Source organism: Aythya marila (assembly GCF_965140915.1).
Source record: "Aythya marila genome assembly, chromosome: 15".
NCBI lineage: Eukaryota > Metazoa > Chordata > Aves > Anseriformes > Anatidae > Aythya > Aythya marila.
In genome coordinates, this window is record NC_139056.1 from 6,534,956 (window position 1) to 6,559,845 (window position 24,890).

At 55.5% G+C, this 24,890-nt stretch overlaps 2 protein-coding genes across 6 annotated transcripts in view; one reads left to right on the forward strand and one right to left on the reverse strand.

Annotated features, from left to right (window-relative positions):
• The first annotated feature begins 222 nt into the window (after positions 1-222).
• Positions 223-2,921, forward strand: NUDT16L1 (nudix hydrolase 16 like 1). Of its 2 annotated transcripts, XM_082772138.1 has the most exons (4): positions 223-712; positions 861-936; positions 1,015-1,121; positions 1,878-2,921. In XM_082772138.1, exons 1-4 carry the CDS (start codon positions 485-487, stop codon positions 2,334-2,336), a joined length of 870 nt encoding a protein of 289 aa, XP_082628264.1. In that variant the 5' UTR covers positions 223-484; the 3' UTR covers positions 2,337-2,921. The 2 variants fall into 2 exon arrangements, with proteins under 2 accessions (XP_082628264.1, XP_082628263.1); XM_082772137.1 differs by having other exon boundaries at positions 226-712; positions 861-1,121.
• A 921-nt stretch (positions 2,922-3,842) lies between these two features.
• Positions 3,843-24,890, reverse strand: part of NAA60 (N-alpha-acetyltransferase 60, NatF catalytic subunit) — a 30,705-nt gene continuing 9,657 nt past the window's right edge. For 3 of the 4 annotated variants that reach the window (XM_082772707.1, XM_082772705.1, XM_082772704.1), the window contains exons 2-7: positions 13,465-13,580; positions 12,131-12,260; positions 10,728-10,824; positions 8,171-8,405; positions 7,131-7,316; positions 3,843-6,673 (exon numbers count right to left, since the gene is read on the reverse strand). In XM_082772707.1, the coding sequence (XP_082628833.1) occupies positions 7,160-7,316; positions 8,171-8,405; positions 10,728-10,824; positions 12,131-12,260; positions 13,465-13,574 (729 nt within the window). In that variant the 5' untranslated portion in view covers positions 13,575-13,580 and the 3' untranslated portion in view covers positions 3,843-6,673; positions 7,131-7,159. Of the gene's footprint in view, positions 6,674-7,130; positions 7,317-8,170; positions 8,406-10,727; positions 10,825-12,130; positions 12,261-13,464; positions 13,583-24,890 lie in introns of all 4 variants that reach the window. The other variant, XM_082772706.1, reaches the window with a different exon arrangement.

Here is a 24,890-nt window from a genome sequence, read left to right on the forward strand (position 1 = left end):
GGGGCCTCGGGAGGGGGCGGGGCTGGAGGCGTGGCATATGGAGGGGGTGTGGCCTTGATGGGCGGGGCTCGGTGAGTGTGGCTTCGAGGGGTGGGGGCGTGGCTCCGGGTAAGGGGCGGGGTTTCACGAAGGGGCGTGGCTCAGGGAGGGGGCGTGGTTATGGGTGACGTAGCTGGGGGTGGGCTCGGCTCGCGTGGAGGCCCCGCCCTCTTTTCTCCCGCCGTGCTCCTCGCGCCCTTCCCCCTCCACTCCGCGCTCTCATTGGGCCCCGTGCGGCCGTTCCCTAATATGGCGCCCGCCGCGGGCCGCGCCGCCCCATCCCATTGGCCGCCCCCCGGCGGGCCGCGAGAGGGGAGCGCGGCGATTGGCGGGGGCGCGGCGGCGCCCGGCGCCCGTTGGTCCGCCCGGCGGCCGGCCCCGCCTCCTCGGCGGCCGCGGCCTCCGCGCGTGCGCGCTGCGGGGCGGCGGGGCGGGCGGCGAGGCGATGGCGGCCATGGGCGCGATGGCGGCCCTGGGGGCGCTGCCGGCGGGCGCGGGGGCGCTGCCGCCGCTGCCGACGCTGGGGGTGCCGGGCGTGCCCGAGCTGAAGCCGCTGACGCGCTACGAGGCCATGCGGCTGGGCCCCGGCTGGAGCCACTCGTGCCACGCCATGCTCTACGCGCCCAACCCGGGCATGCTGTTCGGCCGCATCCCGCTGCGCTACGCCGTGCTGGTGAGCGGGGGGCGGGGAGGGGGCACCGGGACCGGGGACGCCGGGACGGGGCTGCGGGGGACGCGGGGATCGCGGGGGTGTCGGGGCCGCTCCGCTGCGGGCCTTGGGGCCCCCCCCAGCCCCCCCTGACCGCGCGGCTCTGTTGCAGATGCAGATGCGCTTTGACGGCCTGCTGGGCTTCCCCGGGGGGTTCGTGGATCGGCGCTACTGGTCCCTGGAGGACGGTCTGAACCGGGTGCTGGGCTTGGGTTTGGGCTGCGTGCGCCTGACGGAGGCTGACTATCTGTGCTCGCACCTGACAGAGGGGCCACATCGCGTGGTGGCACACTTCTACGCCCGGCAGCTGACCCTGGAGGAGCTGCACACCATCGAGATCAGCGCCGTGCACTCCCGAGACCACGGGCTGGAGGTGGGGCGCGCCGGGAGGGGCGTGCGGAGCTCGGGGCGCTAGGGCCGGGCCGGGCCGGACAAAGCTCCCCGCCGGGCCGCCCCCTGCGGCAGCCGCGTGGCGCCGGGAGGGCTCCGGCTCCCGCCGCCCCCCGTGGCCGCAGCCCCGCGGCGCCAGGCCCCGGGCGAGGCCCGACCCGCGGCCCCCGGTGCGGTGCCGTGCTCGGTGCTCCACCCCGAGCCCTCCCCGCGTGGCACGAGGGCAGCGCAGGAAGGCGGCCTCCTCCTGGGCGCTGCGGTCACCCCGGGGCAGAGCGAGGGGCTCCCCCTGTGCCCACCCCGTGCTGGGGGCTGTGTGAGTGGAGGCAGCTTGGCCCCGGGTCGTGGCACGGTTGAGGAGGACGCGTGGGTGAGCGGCAGCATCCTCAGGCAGGGCAGAGCAGGGTGTGCAGGGAAAGAAGGGCAGCCTGGGGCAGCCTGGGGCAGCCTGGGCAGTGGGATCCCCCCTGGGGGGCAAAAGGGGGAGCAGGGCCAGGGCTGGGTGCTGTGGGCTGGGCTGGGAGAGCAGGGGGCACGGGGAGAGGCAGCGCAGGGGCCTCAGCAGGGCTGGGCGCAGGTGAGGGCAGGTGGTGGTGGTGCGGGGGGGGAATCTGCCACCGGGGCCGTGGGCTGGTGGGGCCTGGGGTGAGGGTGTGGGGCCGTGGGGGGGTCCCGCTCGCTCCCGCAGCGAGCAGAGGGCACCGCGGCCCCTGCTGAAACGCGCTCCGTGCTGTTGCAGGTGATGGGCATGGTTCGTGTCCCCCTCTACACCCAGAAGGACCGCATGGGTGGGCTGCCAAACTTCCTGGGCAACTCCTTTGTTGGAACTGCCAAATTCCAGCTGCTCTTTGCCCTGAAGATCTTGAACATGGTGCCGGAGGAGAAGCTGGCCGAGGCGGTGGCAGCCACGCAGAAGCCGAAGAAGCCGGCGATCGACCACGCGGCAGCGGCTAAGGCAGCGAACGAGCTGGCGGGGCCTGCTAGAGCGGGCAACGAATTTCAAGATAGTGCCGAGAACCAGGCGGCTGCGCAGGCCGCGGCTGAGCTAGCGGAGCAGCCGGCGGCCGTGCCGGAGAGCCAGGCTGCGTTGGAGCAGCTGGCGGCTGCGCCCGTGGCCGAGGCCGTGGCGGCGGAGCAGCCGGTGCAGCCCAGGGCAGACGCTGCGGCAGAGCAGGCGGTGGCTGAGCCGATGGAGTGATGCCGCCCTGTTTGTGATTGATTAAAAGTGGGTGAGGAGACTAGAGACTTTCGTCTAACTTTCCAACCAGTCGCTGGCTGCAAATGCTGCCCACGTGATTCCACTGTCCAGCCAGGAGGGTTTGGATTTGTCTGAAGCAGGGGAAAGCTATGTATTTTTATGGCCATTAAACTCTAGCGAGCTTCCCAGATCAATCTGCGCAGCCCCCTGCAGAGAGTTCATGTGCTTACGTGAAGGTGCTGAAGCCTTAGAATTATGCTTTGATTTCAGGGACACACTGCTGCATTCAGGTCCCAGTTTCATTTTTAAGGAACAAAACTTAATTATTTTGAATTGCCCTTTGTTGACTTGGACAGAGCTGTGTTTTGCAGTGGACACAGCTGAGGAACAAGGCTGCTGGCCGAGCACCTCTGCCCGTGGCGGCAGGGCTCCACTCGGCCAGCGGCAGCGACGCCGGGCTCCCGCTCGGAGTGCCAGTGTATGCAGCGACTTGCAGTGAATTCCCTCTGGGGCATGGGGACGTCCTCGCGTGGGTTTCTATCTGGAGATCTGTGGGAGCAGGAAAGTGGAATAAATGGCTTTGCTGAACGCTTCGCAGTCGGGACCGTTCTTGGCTGCCAGCGCAAAGCACCAGGGGGTTCCTTGCGGCCGCTGTGCTGCCGCCCCTGCAGGCGTCCTCGTGCCTGGCGAGCAGCCGGCAAAGCGCCCAAATTGGGTGCCCGGGGGGGCCTCGGCACATGGGGCAAAGGGGCTGCAGGACTTGGGGCAGCGCAGGGGGCTGCAGCTCTGTAAAGCTTTCGCTGTTAGGTTACTCCAGAATGGTTTGTGCACCTGGCTGAAGCCACCTGTGCCATTTTGGGGTGCCAAAGCACCTCCAGGGCCCTGGCTGTGCACGTCCAGAGCGTGGTGGGTGTTGGTCTGGGCTGCAGCCAGCCTTTGGGCAGCAGCAGCAACCCCAGTGGCACCAATGCTGTGGGGCTGCAGCTGCTGCAGGCCCTGCTGGCTGAGGCAGGGGCAGCCCTTTGGGCACAGCCATGCTACCTCCACCCACCCTGCAGCCCCGTTGCAACATGGCAGGCGAGCAGGGCCGCGGCGCTGCGTGGTCCCGACCTGTGGAGCAGGATCTGCGCCGCAACCGCTGCTGAGTCAGCTCAGCCCTGGGTGAGAGCCGGGCAGCCCCAGGCAGGAGGGAGGCAGCACTGCCTCCACCAGCAGCCGCTCCCCCGCCAGGCAGAGCAGGCAGAGGGGCTGCGGCGTCCTCCCAGGGCTGTGGTGGGAGCACCCGGCTCGCCCTGGGCCTGAGCTGTGCTCAGCCAGCCCTGGGGACGGTCCCAGCAGCACCCAGTAAGGCCCCATTTGGGTACTCAACAGCCCCTGGCCTGGGGGTGCCCAGCAAGAGGCAGCCCGGGAAGGGGCCGCGTGGTCACCTCGCCTCTGCTGAGCACGGGGTCAGGGGATGGGGCTGGAGCAGCTGAGGCGAGGCAGGAACCTGCATGAAGTGACAGACAACTCGCAAAAGAGGGTTGGTTTAATTGAAGACATTTAGAGAGAGGCTGACAGTAGCAGCACGATGCTCTTCAATAAATAACGGGCTGTGAGGCAGGGCCGTGACTGACACCTCAGGACAGGGTGACAGGGGAACAAGACGCACAGACCAGTCACCAGTCCCTGGGGACGTGCTCGAGGGCAGCAGAGGAGTGAGGGGGTGTGGGGGGCAGGATACAGTGGGGTGGGGGAGCGCCAGGCCCAGGCCCCCAGGAGCGATGCAGAGCTTCATTCTGGGACAGAGAAAGCAAGTGCCAAAGAGCCAGGAGCTTCAGTTGCTAAAACCCCTACAAACCAATAGAAATGTTTAGGTAAATAAGAAAAAAAATAAAGGTGGTGACCCAAAGGAGGGTTCCAGGGTGCCTCAGTGAGGAGGGACTGTGGGGAGCCATCCCCCAAATCCCCTGCCCACGGGAGGTGGGCACAGCAAGGGGCGGTGGCTGCGGAGGGGACTGGGGGTGGCCAAAGCCCCCCCAGCCAGGGCCACACAGCCCCGGGAGCTGGGGGCAGGGGGCGTGGGGCACAGCGGGAGCCCCCTGCCCACTGCTGTGCAGGAGCAGCTCGGGGGAGCTGGTGGTGGTGCAGCAGGGCCCCATCCCGTGAAGCTGCCACCTCACCGTGGGCTGTGCTGGGCTCGGGTCCTGCGCTGCTGCGGCACGCACAGAACCTGTGCCCAGGTCACGGTCCCGCTGTGCCCCAGCCCCGGGGCCGCTCACCTCCCTGCCCCAGCAGATGCCTCAGGGGCTGCACCACGGCTGAAGGCACGAGCAGCAGCCCAGCTCATGCTGCAGCTCCCTGCCCCAGAGCTCTTTTTACTTTTTTTCCCTACGTCTGCCACAAAATCAAGCCCCTCCGGCCCTGCACTGCCTGCTGCATTTCGCCCAGCACAGCCTGACCTCACGGCACTGCCTGCATCGCTGAACTGACACAGAATGAGGAGCAGGGGCTGAAAGGGGCCTCCGGAGTGCACCGGGTCCACAGCCTCAGAGCAAGGCCCCTGACAAGCTCAGAGCAGGTTCCTACTGCTTGAAGGGCCCCACAGACGGAGGTTCTCCACACTGCACTGTCCTCACACCAATATTTTTCTCCTATCAACCTCTCATTGAGCCAAACCCAGTCTAGCAAGCAGCTCCTCCCCACAGCACAGCCTTCCACTTCCCCAAAATGCCACCCTTGCAGCCCGTGGGGCCTGCCAAACGCTTCCTGCAGCCAGGAAGGCCAGCGGGCGAGCTGTGCCCCGCGGGGCATTCTGTGCGGGGGCATCGGGCTGAGGCAGAGCCCCCCGAGCAGTGCTCAGCACCAAGCTGCTCCCGGCCTCCTGCAGGAACCTCCTCCGGGAACCACCTGCAGCAAGCTCTCCTCCTGCACCCTGCTCCTCTTTTACTCCCATTTTAGGGGCTTACGAACACCAAACTGACTCTGTACCATCACGCAGACTGCCCGATCTTACCGCTTTCTCTCCCCCTCGGTCTCACACTGCCCCAGATCACGGCTCAGCCCCTCTCCCTGCCCACACACTCTGCCTGCTGCAGCTCACGCTGCCTTTGCTTAAGCCCCAGTTTCAAAACTGGCATGCAAGAGGGGAGGGAGGAACGCGGTGCTGAGCAGGGAGCGAGCCTCAGGTGGGGAAGGGGAGCAGGAACCCCTGCACCTGGGGCACGGGCGCTGGCTCAGCTGCAGCAACTCCCCCCTAAAAAGCCAAGCGCTCGCTCCCCGTGCTCCGAGGTGCAGGAAGGGCCCTGGCCTGGCTGCAGCACACGGGGACCCTGGGGCTCTCCCCGCAGGCTGGAAGTTACGTGCTGGTGAGCCCAGAGCCAGCCTGGCCAGGCCCCGAGGCCCCGCAGAGCCGCAGGGAGGGCGGCCGAGGGCACAGCCCCATGGCCATGCCCACAAAGTGCAGCCTCGGGCACGCCAGCGAGCAGCTGTGGGGGCTTTTCTCCAACAGAGAAGAGCTGGAGTGGTCTGCGTGCAGCTCCCACACCCACGGCCCTGCAGGAGCACGCCCCAAGGCCAAGGGAGGATGCAGGCAGGGGAAGAGAAGGGCTCTGGCTGCAGCAGGGGCTCCCCAGCCCCAGGCCCCTGCTCTGCAAAGTTCCAACTCAGACAGAGGCAGAAGGATCTATACAGTATAATATATTTCACTATGAAATAGCAATTTCATTCCCTGCCTTCTACTTGGTGCATCCTGAATTAGGTGCTTCTTTTTTACGCCATGCCCGAGGGCTGGGCTCGTTTCTCAGGCGAGGCACGTGCCCTCCCTGCCGCCCCTGCCAGGGGCAGGAAGTGGGGCCCAGAAGCAGCCGCCCAGCTCCCCACTTCCCCCTCCACCGGGGCAGACTGCGGCTGCTGGCATCGGGGGCCTGCCGGGGTGCTTACAGCTCACGGAGGAGGTTGCCCAGTGCAGATTCATCGCCCTCCTTCGCACGGCCTGCTGGGGCTGCGGCACGGAAGCAGCAACCGAAGCCCTCCACGTCACGTGTACGAGTACAAACAAACCGTCCAGAGGAAGGGACGTGGCAGGGGCAGTGCAGCACGCACACAGCGGTGATGCAGAAGGGCCTGGGCCCCGCCAGCTGCCTCACGCCAGAGCCAGGCCGGCCCGGGCAGCGCTCGCAGCCCCCAGCCCACGGGGGCAGGTCGGGGCTGCAGCCGGTCGAGCGCGAAGTCTGCAAAATCTTGGTCAATCTGTGGAATAAGGAGTCCTTTCCGGGGGGCTGGGTCACTGACCAAGAGCCATCATCTCTGGAATCAGTGCGGAGCCGGATGGTTCGGGAGGTGGAAGAAGAACAATCCTACAGGAAGACAGAGAGGGCAACTGTCTTAGGGAAACCAGTTACAGGTCTCACAGGGTACCACAGAGCTGCTGTTCTGCAGATGTTTTGTCAGAAACGTGCAAACTGGCTATCAGTTATTGTGCTCAGACACCGTGTTGGGAAATATCGAGGACTCGGTTGTTCCGGGTCTTTCAAGCTGGTCTGACAGAACTGGGAAAAAGGCCAGAGACAGCAGGGACAAGCTGGATCTGCTGTAAGAGTCTGGGCTCAAGTAAACAAGATCAGAGTTCAAATTCCCTTCAAATGCAACCAGCACCAGCTCAGCTACCAGCTGGAGGCCAGAGCGCAGCGATGCCCAGGACGCCTCACCCAGCAGCTCACACAGCAGCTGCCTGCAGGGCTCTCGGCTGCCCCCAACAGCAGCCAGGCACATCGCTGCTGCCGGCAGAGCAGGGAGCTTCCCCCCGGTACCTACCTTTGGTTTTCGTACAGCTGCTGAGCAAGTCACATCGTCCGGCTGTATTCAATGCCGCTCTTGGCAGAAATGCCAGACCACGGCAGAAGGCTGCAGAGAAGGCTCTGGGCTTGTCGATATATCCTCTGGGGAATTGAGCACGGGCTCAGACTGGCTAGTGTTGATCCAATGTGCTGTAGGTAGTCAGTGGACAGCAGTTAAGGACATTTATAACCTAACTTCAAAATAACTTAAAGCACTCTGTGGACTAGCACTTGCTCAAGAGACCCTACGACACAGCGAAGGATGCTCTGCTCAGCTATTTAGACAGATCTGCTCCTCACATTGTTCTACTGCTCCTTTCTACCAAAAGCAGACCTACCTCACACCATAAAAGAAGGCAATTTGGGAGCGCTGGCCCCAACTTGTGTGGAAATACTTAATTGGAGCAGCTGCCATAGTTTCTTTGCACTCCACAGCAAGTTACTGTGGGGGCTGCAATCCACGCACCTGCACTGAGAGATCTGGACTGTTTAGCTACACCTAGGAAAGGTCAAGTTTCTTTTCCATGATTCAGCAGCCTGAAACAAACTCCCAAATTCAGTTTGAGAGCAGCCTGCACCAGAGCACCCAGAGGCCAGGCCAGAGACACAGGGGATCCTAAGCAACAGGAAGCAAGACCAAGGGCTTTTCTGCCACACTGCTGGCCAAATCCCACAGTGCACATCCAAAGCTTGCCTTGCACGTTGGCTTAACATGAGCATTTCTCCATCACAGGCAAACTTGCTCCAACTTCAATTTACCACACTACACTGCCTCCTTGAACCGCTCCCAGAGGATCTGGGGAAGTCTAGGCACAAGTGGGTCACTGTCAAATCTGTCTAACATTGCCTTCCTCCTGGCTTCAGGGAAATCAGCTCGGTTAAGCTCACAACAGAGCAGGCACCAGTCCCCACGTACAGCCAGCTCACGCTTTGCTAGATTGCCATTTTAACCCTAAAACATGGTTTGGTGTCTGCTTTGCATGCTTCACTGGCAACTAGGCTGCAGGTAAAGGATATAAGATTGTCCAGGGCGGATGCCCACCGTTGATGTACAGGACGTAGGTGAAGCCATCTTTGAGGACCCCTCTTATGGAATAGTAATAGGGCAGATAGTGGTGCTGCTTAAAGTCTCTGTTTTCGTAGAAGTTTATTGCTGTGTTGTTAGTGGTGAGGACGTGCAGGTAGATGGCTTTGCAGTGATCTTGGGCAGTTGTTGATATATGGTCTTTTAAGCTTTCAAGCAAGAGAGAACCTGTTGAAGGAAGGAACAGCAGAATTACACAGCGTAGCTGCTTGCTAAGGGACAGCACGGGGCTTCAAAGCTCCCAGCTGAGATCTCGAGCACCCAGCAGCTCAGCAGCAATTGCTGCCCACATTCGAGGACCCCAGATCCCACTCATTCCCCAGAGCTTCACACAGGCATTAAACAGGACAGTGCTCCGTGGCTTTAATATGAGCCTCACCTCAGCTATGAGCAGTTTCGCAGAACAGGTTTATAAAGGCAGAAATGTTTCTGATTCAATAACCACAAAGATAAGTCAGGCACAGAAACCTGCCAATGATACTCATCCCCAGGCAAGCAGCTCTTGGCTTTGGGTAAGGCCAGTGAGTCATTTTCAGTGCTATCAGTCCCATCATGTTTATTTTAGAGCCATTTAAAACAGCAGAGTCAAAGCAGGACTTTACAAGCAGGTTACGGCGTTGTGTCTACTGAATTCAAATTTAAATAAAAGAATTGGCAGGATTTTAAGTCCCCTTCTTAGGAGAAGAGGTGAGGCACAGTCTCACTCAACCTGACTTGGCCACAGCCACTAGCCAGCAGGGGAAGAGCAGAGCAGGGCCCAGAGGATATCCCAGCCACGGAAGACTGGCCCTGGAGGTTCATCCAGGCACGGCCCGAAGGACCCGCAGAACCTGCAGGGCTAACTTCCTCCGTCAGGTGCAGCAGAAATCCTTTAGCTAATACAAGCACACGGATGAGATTTACACTGCTGTTTCACAATCCCCAGGGCACAGATGATTTTCGGCAGGGCCCACAGGGTTTTGGAGCAGAAGTCAACAGCAGTGACCCTATGGTTACGTGAGACTTAGCAGGAGTTTCTATCAGCCAAGTACAAAAAGACACTTGGAGACCTCAACAGGAGGACGGTTTGATTTTGTTATGAGATATGCCACTCATGACTCACAGTAACCCAACTGCCCTCTGGTTTAAGAATAGCAGAGAACCAAAGCCTTCCAATGTCTGCCGGAGAAAATTCAGAGATTTAATGCTTAAAAGTGTGCCTGGGCTGAAAAGCCTCCTGAGTGAAAGACTGAAGCTTCAAACACAAGTAGAAAAACACTTGAAAAGGGAAAGGTCTCAGAAAAAGCAGCAGCAGGAAGCTTTTTTAGGTTGTTTTGCTACAGATGCAAGTCCAAAGATCTTCAGAAAGCATAGCGACATGCTACCTAGATTTAATGGATACAGGAAATGCTGATACTGAAAGGAGAAAATTCCAGCAACATGGAGCTGAAAAAAATAGGATTTGGAAACTGGGACTCAAAACAGCTTTTACAGAACAGAAGACCCCCTTACTAACTTTTGAACATTATTCCGTGCAATCATTTTCTTCTGTGTACAGAAAATTTAGACAAAGCAGCATTTCAATTTAAGTTTTAAATGCAGCAGTCCCATCGATGTCTCTTCTAGTCACTTTTTAACACATCACATCAGTTTGTACCTTTCTAAACATGAGTGGGGAAGAAGGGAGGACTCGAGGAAAAGAAGCTGATACCTGTACCCACTGAAGAGACTCCAGGTGTGCAACTGGGTCATCCTGCCAAACCTGGGCTACTCCCTTTTGCAGATCAAAAATGCAGATTATGCTTGAAATTGCAGCAGCAGGGCACTTATTTGATGACAAAACACATCCTGCTCTAAACGGAGCTGGGCCCCTTCTGACTGCAGGTTTCCAAATGGCTGCAGAATTGCTGTGTGTTGCAGCAGGCACTCAGAGCTCACCTTTATGTGCTCTTGACAGGCTAAACCAGGTCTGAGTTATGCTCTTTTCCCAGTCCATCTTTCCCTAAACATCTGTTCTATTTGTTTAAGTTGCAAGTTTAAGAGCAGCTACTTTTCTGCCTCAGGTACCAGGCTTCTGACACCCGTGGAAGAAAAGCAGAAGGCAGGGAGTACACGCTCCCCTTTTGTCCCTACCAGACAGGCTTCAAACCCTGCTCCAGGATGAGTGACAAAGTACGAGGACTTCTCAGCCTCGGCAGCTTTTCTCAGACTCTTGGTGCAGACAGCAGCAGGAGTGCAACTTTTGGGTGTGCTCAGCTGTCCCCTGGGAATGAGAGGGACTGCACTCTGCAGAACCATTTGTACATTGTGCTGTTACACCAACAAAAACTTCTCAGTGTACCTGCACTGCCAGCACAAGGGGGATGTGAGAGCATCACCTTAACTGCCGGGACAAGTCACAGACAAGTTTGTCTCAGAAGGGAATTGGAGTTGCACGGTGCAGCTCTTCAGTCCAGTAGTCAGGTGTAGCAAGTAGGACAGCAACAGAACTGTCACGTAGCAGCATCTTACCTATTCCATGTTTCCTGAACTCCTTCACCACTCCAAGACTTAGGATGTAAGCAACTTGAGTGTCCACAGGAAAACTGGAAGCTAGGATGTCTCCATCCTGGGTAGAGATATGACAAGTTATTTAGTAAGATATGTGGGGAGGCAGAGGAGAAAGCAAGAATCCTGCACTGGAACACCTGAAAACAAGGCTTTAGCAGGAATTTTCCCTTCAGTGAGGAGTCCTAGCTGAAGCTTCTGGGAAAGGAGGTGGGGAGAAAAATGAAATGAGCACGGTCCTCTAGGTGATATTCCTGCTTCCCTATCATCCTTCCGATTGCAGAGCACACATCATGATGTTTCCTTACTATATACGTTATGTCTCCAAGCCCACAAATACCTGCACTCTTCACCGAGAAGGATTCAAACTGCCATTTTTGGAGTTATGCATCAGTGTCTAGATCAATTCCCTGTAGTTTATCAGGGATAGTCTTTATTGCCTGCATTCTCAGTCTGAGCTGTAGTGCCGTGGAGGACAAGAAACATGCTCCACAGTCCCAGTTGCTTAGAACAGTACCTGAACACGCCCCTGGCTTTCAGTTTGGCTAGAACAAGAGCCTTTTGTTAGAGTTGCTGAAGACAGTTTGACTTTGGGTAGCTCTGAGGTGAAGCCAGATAGCTAGAGTGAAGAGACCAGTGCCACTCAGCGCTCCTGGTTCCTACCAGTGTGTCCTGGTTTCAGTTAGGACACAGTTAATTTTCTTCCTAGTAGCTGGTACAATGCTATGTTTGGGATTTTTTTAAGCCACTCTCCTGTGTTGTTCTCCCTGCCATAACCTAGGGGGTCTTTTATCTCACTGTCTTCAGTGACCACCTCTTCTTCAGCACTCTGACCATACTGTGCTGTCTCTCCTGACCTCCAAACTGTCATCCCTGTGGCCTGAAATTCCTGCAGACTGGCCACCTCTGTTTTGTGTTCAAGACAGCGACAGCGAACGAAGGACAATTGCTGCTGCAGGAAGTCACAGCTCTCAGGAGTGACTCAGTACAGCTAAGGAAGGTCATGCCTTGCATAAGAGAGGAGCAGGTACACAGACCTCAGCCACTAGCAATGACCAGGCACACTGAAAACAGGCTGGCAAAAGAATTATTAAAGTGGCTTTTAGTCTACGACTGCATTACCTGATGCCTCCATGCAGCACATCAGGCAGCAGGAACAGGCTTTCTGGTAACGGGCTGCTCAGCAGCCCATGTTCAAACACATCCCACCACCCCTGCTTCATTAGCTGGAAATCACGTTCTTGCTTTTTCACAATTAACTCCCGACAGCTCCTGAGCAGAGGCGGGAAAACTACCCCAAACAGGCCCCATCCCAATTAAGCACATCAAGAAGCGAGGTATCTTGTACTGAAGCAGAGTCCTCCTACCTCTTTATGCACCTTTGTTCTGCTCTTGATCTCTGCTACTATCATTCCCACGATGGAGCCTCTGTATGTGGCTGCGAGGGAAAAGAACTTCTTGTTGGAAGTGATATCTCGGTACCATGAGTCAGGGTACCTGGGAAGGAAGAAAGAACAGGAACATTTGGAGAACAGATCCCACAGGAGCAGCCAACATTGCACTCCACTTCAAACAAGCAGCAGCATCTTTAAGTGCCAGTCACTGGAACCGCAAGCCAATTTTAGACAAGACTGAGGGAGGGAAGCTGAAAGATCTGTGTTCTGCAGGGAAATGTAGTCAAGGAGCTTTGGACTGACACATGGCTGAGCTCTTTCTATGCTATAAGCTTAACTTACTCCATAAATTCTGGGCCAGTACGTTATCTACCTTTCCTGACTTAACTGCTGTATGGTACCATGAAACAAACTGCTGTTGTACCCCATTTGGCAGCATGCTTTTTTCCCCCAGTTGCACTTAAGAAGCCACGGAGGTTGCTCCTGTCATGGTCTGCTGCCTTGCTAAGACAAACTTGCATTTTATATTCATTGCCCAGAGCCTTCGCTTCCATCATTGCAGCAATATCGCCTCCTTCAATGGCACTGCCAGCAGCTTCTCATCAGGAAGGTGCTTTGTGCAGCCTGTGTCTCACAAGGGCTATAAAATTATTTATCCTGACAGAATATATTTGATAAAAAATCTGTGAGGCCTTTGCTGCTTAGTTTTGCACAAGTTTCCTGCGTCCAGAGGTTTGGGCTCAACAAAAGCCCACTTCAGAGGGTGCAAATGGCCCTGTGAGCTGGGGACAGCACAGCATGCCGCTGCAGGAGAAAAAGGGACCCCAGGCACACAGCAAGCACTGTCTGGTCTCCCTCCTGGGACATTCAGAGCAACACCCCGTAGGAACAGGAGCTCCTTGTTGGTTTGGTTCACTCTGAGAACACTCTCCTGGCACACACTCAAGAACACACCTTCACTCCACAAGCACAGAGACACTGTTTCTCTTCCTGCAGGTACGATCCTTTCCCATGTCTTACAGTCTTTCCCAAGAAGCTGATCCACCCCCTTAGTGACAATGCCCATGTTCCTGCCAACGGCTGCGTTCTGAACTTTCAGATGCTGTTGGGGCTCTGAAGGACAGGTGACAGCAGCTCCTGAACAGGGACACCACCACAGCACGTAGAAGGGTCAGGACGCGCTGCTGTCGTAGCAGCAGCCCAGATGGCTGCAGAGCCTTCAGTCTCAGCTCTGAGCCGGAGCAGTGCAGCCCCACACCCCGTGTTTCTAGATCCCCGCCACCTCGTACCCACGACCAGGAACGTACTCGATTGGGAACCAGTCACCACAGAGCTGTTTCACCGTGTCTATGTCATCGTGGCAGAGAAGACGCAGGTTTACGTCGGAAAGTGCAGTCGGAGGCACCTCCTCTGTCATTCACGCCTGCAAGAGAAGAAAGCACGTTAGGTTTGACCAGACAGCTCCAACTCGGCTTCAGGCTGGCATCTGTGCACAGGCAGCTCCCGGTACCAAGGGAATTCTCTTCCGAGCAGAACAGGTTCAAAAGAGCTGAAGCAAACTGTGGCATCACCAGCTCGAGCAGCGACCAGGACCCCTGGTGCCAAGAGGCCGGGTGCAGCTCACTGCTCACTTCGTGTCCTGGCACAGCCTGCCAGCACCACGATGGCCACACAGGTGACAGCTGCGGTGACAAGCACGGGGCAGGCTGCTGATGCTGGTGAGAAGGAGCACGTGGCACAACCGAGACCAGAAGAGCAGAGAGGGACGCTGCATTGAATGCAGCCAGAAGCATGCCAAGCGTGCCTTCCAACGCGTGGAGCTCTTCCAATCTCTGCACGGGATCAACATTTTGTCAAAACAAAATTAAACAAAGAGCTTAAAAAGGAAGCACTACTAGAAGAATATCTACAAAGTCCCCTTACACAATCCTCTGATCTCCACTTCACATGTAAGTAGGGCTTTTAGATTATTTTTTGCATTTTATAACTTCTGCTGGAGAAATGGGACAGTTTCCCCTCATTGCTATGCACTACAGCTCCCCGGGTGCTGGCTCTGCAGCCCAGCAGAGCACACTCAAACACAGAAATCCCCAAAGCCCCCTCTCCTTCACCACAGTATGGCCACAGCCCTGCTAACCATGCACAGGACACTTCCAGTGTCCTCAGACCTCTTTAAAAAGCTATCAGATAGGAAGAAGGAGATCCAAATCTTGGTTTTGAAATGCTGAGTTATAAGGGCAAAGCTGCACAGAGCAGCACGAGTGCACTCCCTGCTGTAGGAAGGGACGCTCAGCTCTCCGGTGCTCTTGCTTTGAGGCTCGGGGACTTGAGAAGGAACCGATTTCAGCAGGCTCCTGCTGGGCTGGCTCTGCCCTTTGAGCAGCTTCCTTTAAAAATCCCACCAGCTCCGCAATACTGCAGGACAGGCTCCAGGCTGGGAAAAAGGAGAGCACAGGAGCAGAGCAGCTCCGGCCATGGCGAGGCTCCAGGCCCCCGCTGTCGCTCCGCATGCAGGCACGCGGGTTTGCACCAGCAGCGCTCCTCTTGCTCATAAATCTTCTAATTCCTGAGAGGTTTCGATGCTCCTATAAGTCAACGCCCTTTCTCAGCCAACCGTTTAAAAATAGTCTCAGCACTGACAAACTGGAGCTAAACGAACACCCGTGAGAGCAGCGGATTGTCAATACTGAGCAGGGAAGGCGGGCACCTCACAGCACGGAGCAGCCGCTACAGGAGAGGCAGGGCCAGCACAGGACACGTTCCTGCAAGGATCAGTTCGTGTTTGTCTAATGTTGTATTCTTCAAGAGCTAGGCGGGCATTGTGCATTATCCTGGAGCTGAAGCCAGCTTTAAAAAAGCCAGACAAAGCCACGAGCACCCTGCTGAGCGGGGTAACTCCCCTCCCAGCACCAGGCATGCGAGCACGGACTCGCTCCGTCCTCTGTGCATCGCACGCCCAAACCTGGGTGCTTTACACATTTGAAGAAAATTTAAATGCAAGAAAATACAAGGCCCCTGCCTGGCACTGCTTGTTTCACAAATACCCAGGTGAACACTCGAGACCCAAGCCCTGTCCCTCCACACAGCCCCGTGGCACACTGGTGTTAGCAGAGCCCGGAGCAGCGCGGAGTGCAGAAGCAGAACCGACACAAACCGTTTGTCAGCCCCACACGTGTTCGGCGCCACCCTGAGAATGCGCTGGATCTCTCAGCTTTGCATCAGATGAGAATTGCTTTTCCCTGTCTACCCATTTAAAGCCAGATCTAAAACTGCCAAGCCTGCCTGCTTCCAAAGGCTGCTCCAAAGGGAAACTCCAATGTGCCACACACGCACAGGAGGGCACGGTGCCTTCTGGTTACGTGCAGCAGAAAAGGCTTTGTGAGAGCCCAGAGCCCCAGCCCCAGCCCCAAATCAGGCCTGTTTTGGGCAACTGTGCAGAAAAACAGCTTGTAAGATTCATGCTTTAAGAATTGCCTTTCCAAGCTAGTTTTCTGGGTTAAGACACCTCCTCCTGTGGGCTGCACTGGCAGAAGCCAGGCTTTATAACAGCACTGGAGCCAGCTCTGTTACGCTACCTGCTGCACCAGCAAAGAGCTCTTCAGGGCAGAGAGCAGGAAATCTACAGACTACGCTGCAGAACTGTGGATTATAACAGGGATCTCTGTGGAAACCTGCAGTTAACAGCTCACTAGAAACCTACTGCCAGGTCTTCTGTAGACACAGTGCCAGGAGGAGCTTTATGGCAGCACCGAGAGCCACCCACCTGTCTGGCTGCCTTGGGGAGGATGTAGGGCACAAGAAAAGCAGGTGTTTGAGATGGTGCTTTAGGCACGGCTTGGTGCCCACAGTGAGAATGAAAAGTTAGCAAAAGGTTTAAGAAAATACAGGTGCGAAGCTGTAGGGGAGATGTGGAAGCAAGCTAGGATGCCATTTTGGGGGCAGGCGAAGCGAGGCACAGCAGCGGTCGTCATGGCCAAATAGAACTGATTTAAATGGTATTTTATCTCGCAGGAATGTTTGCTTGCAGAGACAAACAGTTCCTACAGGTTCACAGCACCACCTTGCAGCAGTCCCACTGCTAAGATGTCCCGCGACCTACCAAAAGTTGCTGTAGGGCTCCAAGGCCCTTCTGGCCATGGCACTCTGCAGCCATGCAGCTCGTTAGCAGCGTTCAAGGATGACAGTTAATGGGAGTGACCAAGTGTGGAGAACAGGACACACTGCCACCACGGAGATCATCAAAACCATTTATCCCAGGAGGTTTTTCAGTCTTTCTAACCACTACTATTTGCAAACAAAAATAATAAGTTCATTTAGAGATATAAAAAGTGTGAGCATGCAGGACTTCGAGGGGCGAGGAACCATTTGGATGGCACAAAGAGGCCAGGAGCTAGAGGGCAGCTAAGGTGGCCTGCAGCACAGGCAGGCAGGGCGGAAAGCTGAAGGAGGGAAGCGGAACATCAGCACTGCCAGCACTGCTGAAACAGGCTGGGCCACGGCGGGCAACGAGCCTGCCATCCACGAGGAAAAGTAAAGGCAATTTAGCGGAAACCACAGAATTTCACAGGACAAGGATTTTGTGGCAACACGCTGAATGTGAAGTGGCCCACGTTTTGTGGCCAATCACTTTGGAATACACGGAGCCTTGTGTGCTCACACCAGCCAGCTAAGAGGCAACTATTTGCCTCTAGTTAGTGCCTACTAAACTAAGATCCCACAGGCATGAATGCAGAAAGAAATAACCTATGCCATGAAGGTATCCAGCACAAAAAGCATTTAACTACCACTGGATTTTCAAGAGACCTTTGGGCACTCTGTCTTCAACAGCGAAGGCACAGAACACCCCCACAAAAACCTACACTGTTTTTAGCCATAGAAAATAGTAGGCCAGAAAAGGGGCTCACTCAACGTCCTTTCAAAAAGGCAAAATCAATCATATTTCAGGCACTCTCACATGTGCTTTACAACTAGTTCATAGAGCGATTACTGAAGGTGCCTCCAAACCTGTAGCTCATTGGTACACGAGCTAGCAAGTTGGCACTTGGCAAAGATAAAATCAACCACGACAGCACAAAGCAGCTAAGAGCAGTAGAGAGAAAGGTCGCTCGCTCTCAGTGCTGGGAGAAAGGAGAGCAGCTGGAATTAGAGACAGCAAACAATCAGAAATGCTTCTGCACTCCCCAGATTTGCAGCAAGTTGTGGAAGAAAACGAAGAGAAAGTTGTGAGATTAATGATGCACAAGTGGCCGTGACATGGGAGTGACACCACTTAGACTAATGACAGAGGAACTCCAAATCCTCACGCATAAGCTGATTATCAGCTCTGACAGCGTTTCATAATCATCATTATTTTTTGGCCTTGTCTGAAGCACCTACTGTCCGTAATCACAGGCAGGCCACACGATCACTGCTCCTGCTGCAGCCAGCAGCCTCCGTGGACTGCAGGCAGGACGCCGACTGGGCGCCTTTGTGTCTTGGGAGCACTCGAAGATAGGTTTGGTTTGCACACAGCTCTCAAGAAACTGGGAAAATTTGTAGTGGGCACCTGCAGGGAAGAAGAACACCTGCTTTAACCATTAAGAACTTAGATATTCAGGAACTACTGCCCACATGGGGAAAAACACTTAGACCAAGTCACATGAAGAGACAGCTACCGGGAAGGACGTGCCCAGAAAATGGTTTCTGAGGAAGAAACAACCTGTGCCAAAACCCAGAGCCTGCCCACGCCAGACTCAAAGCATTTCTGTATGTGCAGGGCAGGGCCTCCAACACAGGCATGCAGGATGTGAACGCTGTGCCACGCCAGGCACCACAGCATCAGCCCCTCTGTGCCCTTTAGATGCTGCTGGGGTAGTTCAAACGTTTTCAGTAGCAGCTTCTTGCCAAGCTAACCACGTGCTGCCAGCTGCGGGGACCCCCTGGGTTTGGGCATGCCGTTCTCTGCCCTCTCAGGGAGCTTGTGGCTTCTAAGGAGCTCTGGAGCTGCCCCAGAAGACAAAGATGGGCAGGGAAAGCAGGAGGTGGGAGATGCATCCGTGGTCTTTGTGCTGGGAAGATATCAGTGCCAGTGAGCATCCTTCCTCCTGCTGCAGACGTGAGGATGGAACCACCCCCAACTCTGCTGGGAAGGGTGCCACAGCTGGGCACGGAGCAGGTGAGACCAAGGATCTGAACAATGTGCCATCACACAAAGTCTTTCAATCCACAGAGAAGTCCCAGGTTTTCTTGCCACGCAGAAAAGTGAGGTTACAACGAAGCACCTGACAGTAAGGTGAGGCAGAAATTCACTCACGTGGCATGTCGTTGTACATCCCCAGCACAACCATTAGAGCTGCTCCCAGAATTTATTTCTAAGTCCCTCCTTTCCTTTCTCCCATTAGGGAGAACTTGAGATCACAACAGCAGCACAATCAGAGCAGCGAAACACTTGAGTGAAAATAAAACCTCACCCACATTTGCTGGCAACATCCCGCCCTAAGAGCTGGCAGGATATGACTGTGCCAAGAGAAGCTCCACCTGTAAGCACCACTTCTAGAGCCAGCTTGGTTTTACAGGACAAAGGCGTGTTGGAATTATGAAGGAAAAAGCCAACATCAGTGTTAAAGACACCTCTAGGTATCAGCTATTTATCTACTGCAACACCAAGACACCAAGTGCTGACCTCTGAGGCCATGCAGTGGCTGCTGCAAGGCAAAGCGCTTCAGCCCCACGCAGCTCATCAGAGGAGATCCGATCCATTTTGGAAACCCGCAGTGACATTACCTCCTTTCTTTTAATAACTTTTTCTCAGGTGTCAGCCTGTGTTCAGGTGACGGCCACAGCCTGGGACTGCTGCAGCTGACTTGATGCTCTGCCTCTCTGCCTCACCGGGCTTTGACCAAAGGCTTTGAGCATCTGTAGCAGTCTTCTGCCTTACTTCACTGAGTCAAACTGCAAAACGTTATCTCTAAACCCCAGATCTAAGAGAGCAATTTTGGCCTTGTGTGCGTTGGACAGCTGCAGAGGAACTCATCATATTCTCAGTAACATTTGGCAGCAACGGGAATAGGATGAACAGAAATAGTAAGGACGTTAAATAAACAAGCTGACTTAACGTGCAATTAAAATTAAAGCAGAGTGTAAGATCCAAAGCTACTACTTAAAAACAATGTCATGCACATTCGGCATCGGTAAGTCCTAGCTTTAATGAACTGAAGGTCAGCATTTCACACCTCTGTCCAAAAAGCAGCAGAGCATTCAGCTTCCAGCAGCAGCCCAGCGGATGGGCAGGACCCCTGAGCTACCAGTGCCCACCCAGCGCTCCGAGGGGCGTGTGGGCACCGACCTATTTGCACCACCAGCACCTCCAGCTCCCACCATGCAGGAGCAGGTCTCAGTTTGAGTTTAGCTTAGAATCAGCGCTCCAAATTCAACAGGGAGCTCAAATGCAAGATAAAGCTCGATGCTTACTCGAATTTGGCAAAAAGCTCCTTAAATGCTTTTGAAAATCCCTCAAGCAGCTCCACGCCTTCAAAGCCTGGACAGGCGATCCGACACGTTAAGATTTCTCCTGTTCAGCACTACGGGACAGGCTTTAACACTGATTCTGCCTCATGCATCCCACACACATGGCTTGGATTTAAACAACAAAAAACCTTAAGATGCCATTTTTGTGAATTTTTACTTGGATTTCCACTTCCGTCCAGATAAGCTCATGAAAATCCCAAATAAAAAATTTATGCCATGGAAACGTGTGCAGCAGCAGACCAGAGCTGGGTTTCCCTGCCTGGAAAGGCAAGGGCTGGGTTTCCTTGCCCTGGAGGTGCCGCCCCAGTAAGGGCAGCAAACCCTCATTTGGGACTGCGTGGACAGCCCCCAGGGCCCAGCAATGAGCCTTCCAGGGAAACAGAACACAAAGTGTTTAGGGACATCTGGCATCCTCCCTCGCTTGCAAACAAACAGGAGGTGGCAAAGCCTGGGTGAAATTGCAAGAGCTGCTCAAAATGCAGGGCAGGAGCATGCGAGCTGCGGCTGAGCAGCGCAGCGCCCAAACCAGACCCAGACTCGGGAGCTCGGGGGCTCCGTCTCTCTGCCCTGCACCATCTGGCACAGGGGATTTGGTTTCCATTAAACCATTCAATCTGAAGCAGCCAAAGGTCTAATTCCAGCAAAGAAGTAAAGATTTCCCTTCTGCATTTCATTTTAAGCTTGCTGCGTTTTTAGGTTACCGGTCTCGCAGGGAGCGTTCCACCCAGATACCCCTGTAACTGAGCTCCTTTTATTTAATACAACGGAACCGCGGCCGGATTGGAAGAGATGATGAATTCATTACCAAGAATGTCAAAGAGGTGCTTCTAGGACTTAAGTCAACTTTAACAAAGCAAGAGGAACCAACATTTGAAAAAAAAAATAAAGTATTTGGTTTGATACCTAGCTCCTGCTTCTTCTGGTCAAAGAATAATAATAAAAAAAAAGGTTGGAAGGCCCCTCTGGAGGGCATCAGGCTCGACCCAGCCTGGGTCAGGTCACCCAGCACCACGGGACGGCTCCTCTTGCCACGTGCAGAGGGCACCCGAGGACAGCCCTGCTCCCCTAGCACCCACAGGACACGCTGACAAGGCTGAAGCGCTGCAGGAGGAGCCCCTGCAGATTTTTCAGGGGCTCTGCCTTCCAGCTACAGAGAAGCGTTTGAGAAATACAGGCCTGTGTGAATAAAAACGATTTTCAGCCTTGAAATTGGCTCTCTGGGACCTATTAACGCTTACCAGTGCTACGTCTCTGATTACCAACCAGGCAAGGTGAGGAAAACACTGCAGTGTGCCCACCACGTGGATCTCTTCTGTTCCTGCTTTGGGAAGAGATCAAACTCAGGCAGTACGAGCTCGCTGCAGACATTCCTGCATCTGGCAGGAAAATAAAAAGCCCCCAGCTCTGTGTCCCCGGAGCACACCCATGCCTTCAGAATGAAAACCCTGGGAATTAAACACGCTGCCTGGGATCCCAGCGTGGGCACATCCCCTGGGCAGTCGCCACTTGGTGCTTTCACCTCGTGCTCCTGCTCCTGCTCCTTCCAGGAACCACGTTGGGGCTCACTGAGGACGAGCGATGAGGGAGCTGCAGGAGATGTGGCTCTCCTCACTTCTAGCACATTACACAAAGCATTGGAGCTCAGCGCTCACAGGCAGGTAGCACGGTGGAAATGTCACCTCCTCTCTCGTGTCCTTCACATCCTACGGGGTTGTTCCCCAAAACTGCCAGCACTTACTTGCCTAAATTAGCAGAAGCAAGCAAGGCTGTTTTAATGGGAAAAGTAGGACAAAACCATGGATTTTATGCCTTGGTCTGAAAGTAATATCATCATCTGGCTGGAGCAGGCTCTGATGCTGTGATATCGTCATGCTACGGGAGTCCGTGACTCCTTTGGATCTCGGTGTTACATTTTTCTTTAGTTTCTGCCAGAACCAAAAGCAGCAAGCCTGAAAGCTCTTCGCAGACAACTTTTGATTCAGCTGCACGCACCAGCTCAAGACTTGGTGCTTCTCATTTTGGCTCCTTTAGCAGCAACCTCCTCCTGTGCACAGAGCTGATCCCGGTTAGCTTTCCCCGCAAACCCCCTGGGCTGTCACATCTCCAATTCAGGCCGTCAGCCCAGCACCCAGCACGCAGACCCCACCTGCCTCAGAAACAACAAGCCAGCAAGAATGTCTTGGACAGAGAGCTGTGGTTATCTCAGCACCACGGAGACCGGAGGGCAGCCTTGGTTTTAGAGAACACAACTGTGCCAGTGAGCCCTCAGGCTCCCTGCAAAAACAAAAGATTTCTGTCTGCCTGAGCCAGCCCAGCACAGGCAGGACTGCCACCCGCAGCACCCTGCCAGCCCAGCCTCAGCACCAAAGTCCTGCAGGCGTCGTTTTAAGGAACGCATTTGCCCCTCGCCCCCTGCTCTGCCCAGAGCGAGGCGCACACCGCAGGACCTGGAGCCAAGCGCACGGGATCACCGCAGCCACCAGCTGGCCTCCTGCCGAGAAGGACCCGAATTTGACACAGACTGCGAAAGAGGCTGTTAAGAGAGGAGAAGGCAAAACGTCGTGCTAGCTGCGCAGCAAGCAGCAGTTACCTGAAATGAGAGCACTCACTGTTAGGGAATTCCTTTTATATCCGTATCCCCGGTCCTCTGGGCTCCCAAGGTCTGCTCCGTCAGCCTCCCTGCAGAACAAACACGAGCCTCCCACTCGCCTTCTGGGCTGCTCCCTGACCCTGCAGCTCAGGCTGTGGCACTGAAGCTGGAGATTTCACGTGAGCCGGTACCCACGTAAGGCGTCTCTGAAGCACACTGCAAAAGGCACAGCTTCCCACTGCCCCAGATAGAGCCATTCCTCTGGGGAACGGCGAGCAAGAACCGCTAAGAGGGTTCTGCTGGTAAATCTCTCCCTGGTAAGACGCGGCAGAGAAAATCTGCTTTGTGGCAGCAGCACTGCAGGGAGCTCCAGCCAAAGGGTCACAACAGAAGCTCGGGAGAGGAGACCCCACGCCTTGCACACGCGGAGCACGGCACGGTTCCAGCAGGCAGCTGCTCCTCCGGAACACGAGGAACCCCAGGCAGCTCCTCACACACGCGGGCCCGCTGCCATTTCAGGCTTAGCATAAACAGCTCCACACAAGATGTACGTAGTGACTAAAAAAGCCAGAAAATCAGCCTAGCGGAGTGCAAACACAGGGAGAGGGAATTTCGAGCCTGCCTCCATTTCCCAGCCGCTGTCCTCATTACCACGCTGTCGGCAAAACCCAGTCACTGCCTACGCCACCACAGGAGACGCTAGCAACCAACTTCGTAGGGGTTGAAAAAGATATTCCTTCCCTAGCTGGCAGACAAACTCCCTACATTTGTTCTTCTCCGTGATCTTGTACTTAAAAGCTGCTTTTCCTCTCCTTCCTCAGCGTTTTCCAGTGTGAGAAGAAAAAACTTCCAGCGTTTTCAGCTAAGGCTGGAAAGCTGAGCGGCTCCAGCTCTACCTCTCTGCTGGGAGGAGAGTGTGGGTGGGAGCAGGCGGTGCGAGACACGAAACTCTTTGTGCCACCCGCAGCCAGCAGCGAGCACAAGGAGAGCAGAGCTGTGACGGCTTCAGGATTGGCTCCGCAAGGCGCTGCCAGGGGAGTTTCCCTGCCCCACACCCTGCCAGGTACCCACACCCAGGCTGTCAGGAGGGCCAGCACCCCCTGCAGGGGTTTCTCCAGCTCCTGCCGGCTTCACGGTGCTGGGAGCAGCCGGGGCAGAGCGAAGGAAAAGAGGAGGAGGAGGAGGAAGGCTCCTGGGCTCCCACACAGGCAGCCGGCAGAGCCCTGTCGGACCACACTGGCCCAACACCGCTACCCTGTGCACGTAAAGATCATCCTTCCTGGGGAAGAAACAGCACCAGGCAGGGAAGTACTCAAGCAAATAAATACACGTGGTGAGCTGAAGGCTCGCTAAGCTTCCAGCTACAAAGGACCAGTTTCCTGATTTCCACCCGCAGCTCCTCCAGGGTTTCACACCATCCGAGGCCAGCCTCGGCACCAGGAGACGCGGTGACACCCCTCTGGGCTAGGAAACCCCTCTGTTTTAAGAGAGCGTCCCTAGAACAGCAGTTTCTCTGCTCCTTGCCCATTACTCAGACGCGTGAAGGCACCTGGCTGTGCACACACCAAGCAACCAGCTGAGAGATGACAGCGGGTTCAGAGAACGACACGGCGCGGCAGGACAGGGCACGTTCCTTTACTGCTGCCAGGCACGTAACGACTAATTAAAGCACCAATTTCCGAGACGTAGCAGAGCTGCTTTTCTGCCCTACGCATTAAAACCACCTCCTGTAGCAGCCTGGTGCTGGGCACTCCCCAGCATTGCAGCGAGGAGCATGAGGCTGCCCCAGTGTCCTCTTGCAAGAGAAGGCAGCCCATACTCCAGTCACTGCACACTGCGAGTCTTATTTATTATTATATTATTATTATTTGCATTTAAAATATCATCACTTCTTAGAAATCTCTTACAGCTTATTCATACGCTCAAGTGGCTTATTTAAAAAAAGAAAACAAACAAACCAACAACAAAAAAGAAACAAAACCCGGGTGCTGGCACGCCCAAAGCGTTACCAGAAGTATTCTCTTTAAAAGCTTTTAAAGAAAAGAAGTCACGGGGGTGAAAGGGAGAGCACACTGAGAAAGGAAATAAATACAGCATGAATTCTTAATGAAGAGGCACTCCCAGCTATAAAACGTTCATAAAACCGAGATGGGAGAACGGATGAACCAGCCTGCTGGTGGTACTTTGGGGCAGGGCACGGGCTCTCGGGACAACCAAACCCGAAGCTGCCCATAGCTGCGGGCAGCCCCCGGTGCCACAGGACGGATACAACAGCAAAGCAGTCCGTAGGGTGGCAGACACAAGGAACGGGAGCTGGAAAAAGGCAAACGCTTCCAGTTTGTGCTGAGAATAGTGATGGAAAACCCACGCCCGGTGCGTGCCCAGCGCCCCGAGCACCTCGGATCGCAGCACAGGGGTCCGGGCAGCGGCCGGGCCCTTTGACAGCCCCGTGCAGCCACCAGCGGGGAGCCGGGCCCTGAGCACCTCGCGGCCGTCCTGGTGATCCCAGCCGGCTGCGGGGGAGCCGACAGCACCGGGGGGCCGCCACAGAACGCCGAGCGCCTGAGGTGAGGCCCGCGGCTGGGCCCGCCGGTCCCTCCCGCACCCCCCCCCCCCCCCACAACCCGGGGTCCCGGC